Raw genomic sequence first — 3,286 nt, 5'->3', positions numbered from 1 at the left:
CTCTCATCCCTTACAGCATATTTATGTACTAAATTCGTCATCATCATCTAGAAATACTCCACCATTCAACATTCAACAAGAGTCAGACTCTCTCGTTTCCTCTCTCTCTCTCTCTGAAAAATAATCAAATCTTTGAACAATCTGAACATCTAAAGGTATGTTTTGTTGAAAAAACTTTATACTATCAATTCAATGTTCCAATCATTTTCCCCGATTTTGTTCTTCATATTTATGCATGATTTCTTTAGTCTTTGATGGATTTCTGATTGATTTAACAAGCTTCGGGGTATAATTTGTTTGACTAGTTTGATGATTCATGAATTTGGGTAGATGGGGTTTTGTTAAATCATCTTAATTTAGAATTATATGCCTTAATTTCAAATCTTGTATTGATAATTTCTTTCTGTTATCATAATTAGGCTTCTTAATTCTTATATATTGGCACAACAGGATTTGTTTTGAAGAACATGAATTACTTCTTCTCTTTCTTCTAATTTGATCATTAGGATTTTGTTTTCCTTCTTTGATTTAATAAAGTTAATTTGGCTTTACGTTTCTCTAAATACGCGTTTTCGTGGGCGATTTTATCAATAGGAAACAATGCAATTTTTTTTAGTTGTAATTATCCCCATTCAAATTAGGGTTCTTTAGGATCATGGTACTATAATCCATTTCAACAATTTTCATCCATATCAAAATTACCACAAGGGTTTTAATTTAGATAATATTTGGTCCTTTTTATAGCAGTATTTCACTATTTCTGATACCATGATGCTTCTAGATGCCTGTATCATTACTCTTCCATAGATTCGAGATTTATTAATTATCTTTCGTCATCTGCAAGCTTCTCATTTCTCGAAACTTTTTGAATTCAGGAAAAACTGCTATCATTGAAGCCAATCTTATCGAATCAGATACCATGCACGCGATCTAATTATACCAAAAGTTAAAATTTTGTCACTTGATTCGCCGATTTTCTTACATTAAATGCAAACATCCCAGAATCCTCGAAGCTCAGGAGCTGCCATTCACCAGTTGTATCACCAATCAGACCAGATCGAACCCTTCCGTTTAACCGGTTCCCGTTTCCAAATCTTGAACAACAATGGCTACCCTGGTGACACTGTCACCAGCCGCCACCAAGAAACCTCCATTGTTTCCGGCAACGCCTTCAACGACCAATTCTTCACCTTGGAATCATCTCCAGCACTAGAAATCTACAATTCACCATTCACCAGCGTCTCATCAAACACCCGGAGCCCATTTTCCCCACAAGGCTCTTCCCAATCATGCGTATCAAATCTCCACAACTCATCACCGGAAAACACATACGGGTCACCCATTAGCAATGAGCAATTTATAAGAGATGTGGCAATGGAACTACTTGGAGAATCCGATTTTGAAGATGGGTCAATCACAAGCTCCTTTCAAAACGTCAATAAGAACAATAAATTGCTCCAAATTGGAATTTCAAATCTTGATTTGAAACAAGCCCTCATCTTATGTGCTCAATCGATGGATGATGGTGGAGCTAAAGAAATCACCGAAACTCTCATGGAACATATTCAAACCAAAGTTTCAGTAACCGGTGACCCGATTCAACGATTAGGCGCCTACATGCTCGAAGGCCTTCGTGCCCGAAAACTCTCCTCGGGATCCGCAATTTACAAAAAACTAAAATGCTACGAACCAAGCCCAAAAGATCTCATGTCTTACATGTCAACCCTCTACCAAATTTGCCCATATTACAAATTCGCATACACGTCAGCAAACGTTGTCATCAAAGAAGCATTCCAATACGAAAACCACGTCCATGTCATCGACTTCTTAATCGCACAAGGCAGTCAATGGGTCCAACTCATTGAAGACCTGGCTCGGCGGCCTGGCGGTCCGCCGAGCCTACGAGTCACCGGCGTTGACGACGGTGACTCGTCTTATGCACGAGCCGGTGGGCTCGAGAAGGTCGGCCAACGGCTCGCACAGGTCGCAGAGGCGAACGGGGTTCCGTTCGAGTTCCATGCGGCCGCAATATCAGGAAGTGAGGTCAACTGGGTAAACCTTAGGGTTTACCAGGGTGAAGCCCTAGCGGTTAACTTTCCATACATGTTGCACCATATGCCGGATGAGTCGGTTAGCACGGTTAACCACCGTGACCGGTTGATACGGTTGGTTAAAAGTTTGTCTCCAAAAGTTGTTACACTTCTTGAACAAGAATCGAACACGAATACTTCCTCGTTTTCAAAACGGTTTGAAGAGGCTCTTGAGTATTACACGGCTATGTTTGAGTCGATTGATGCGAAGCTTCCGAAGAACATTGAGTTACCACGGGGCGACAGGCGGAGGATTAGTGCGGAAGAGAATTGTGTGGCTCGTGATATGGTGAATATAGTGGCGTGTGAGGATACGGACCGTGTGGAAAGACATGAGCCGTTGGCTAAGTGGCGGTTTCGGTTTCAGGCGGCTGGGTTCACGGCTAGCCCGATTAGCCATGCGGTGGTTCAAGCGGTTCAAGGGGTTTTGAGCGAGTATAGTGAGGGGTATAGGCTTGGTGAGAGAGATGGTGCGCTTGTTCTTGGGTGGAAGAATCGGCCGATGGTAACTTGTTCGGCTTGGAGGTGATTAGTAATGATTAGGGTTAATTTTGTGTAGGATTGAAGATGTATAATAATAATAATAATAACAACATGTATTATTACACACTGGTTTTGTATTAAAAGATATTTGAGAGTTTATTTTTGCATGTAATGTCTTATGATTTTGCTTGTTGGTGATACTTTAACATACCGTTGTGTATTTATTTGATTTATATGATGTATTTTATCTACGAGTTAGTAGTTATGATCGCGCAACATCCAATGCCTTTGAAGCTTTCCTAGTGTATTTTTAACGATTTATTCTGATATTAAAAACATTTGGTTGTTAATACTAGAATAGTTCTACTAATCTAGAGAAAAGGTCAAAAGAGAGTTAAGTTCTTTGAAGAGTTTAAAGAACTTTTTGACGCTGCCACATTTACGATGGCTCTGTATGTTGTCGCCAAAAGTGGAAGCAGCGTTGCTAGAAGTCAGCGACAACAATCTTCTGTTTTTTTTTTATCGGTTTCCTACTTTAAAAACAAAAGTTTATCGAGTATAAATTTATGATTATTTACTTTTATATAATAGTTAAAATTCAAACAAAAACAAATATAGATGGTCCAAAACTATAGTAAGAACCGAAATCGGCCCAAAACATCAGCAATAATGGTCCAAAAACAGCAGCGAAATTCCACCAAAACAGCAACAAA

The 3,286-nt window shown here is 39.4% G+C and overlaps 1 protein-coding gene across 1 annotated transcript; it reads left to right on the top strand.

Moving 5' to 3' along the window:
* On the top strand, nucleotides 1–2,740 carry LOC111886167 (scarecrow-like protein 13). Its single transcript, XM_023882398.3, has 2 exons — nucleotides 1–155; nucleotides 876–2,740. Exon 2 carries the CDS (start codon nucleotides 988–990, stop codon nucleotides 2,617–2,619), a length of 1,632 nt encoding a protein of 543 aa, XP_023738166.2. The 5' UTR covers nucleotides 1–155; nucleotides 876–987; the 3' UTR covers nucleotides 2,620–2,740.
* The last annotated feature ends 546 nt before the right edge of the window (nucleotides 2,741–3,286 follow it).

This window comes from Lactuca sativa, chromosome 4 (genome assembly GCF_002870075.4).
Source record: "Lactuca sativa cultivar Salinas chromosome 4, Lsat_Salinas_v11, whole genome shotgun sequence".
NCBI lineage: Eukaryota > Viridiplantae > Streptophyta > Magnoliopsida > Asterales > Asteraceae > Lactuca > Lactuca sativa.
Note: the sequence above shows the minus strand (reverse complement) of the source record. Positions and strands in the feature narration are given on the sequence as shown.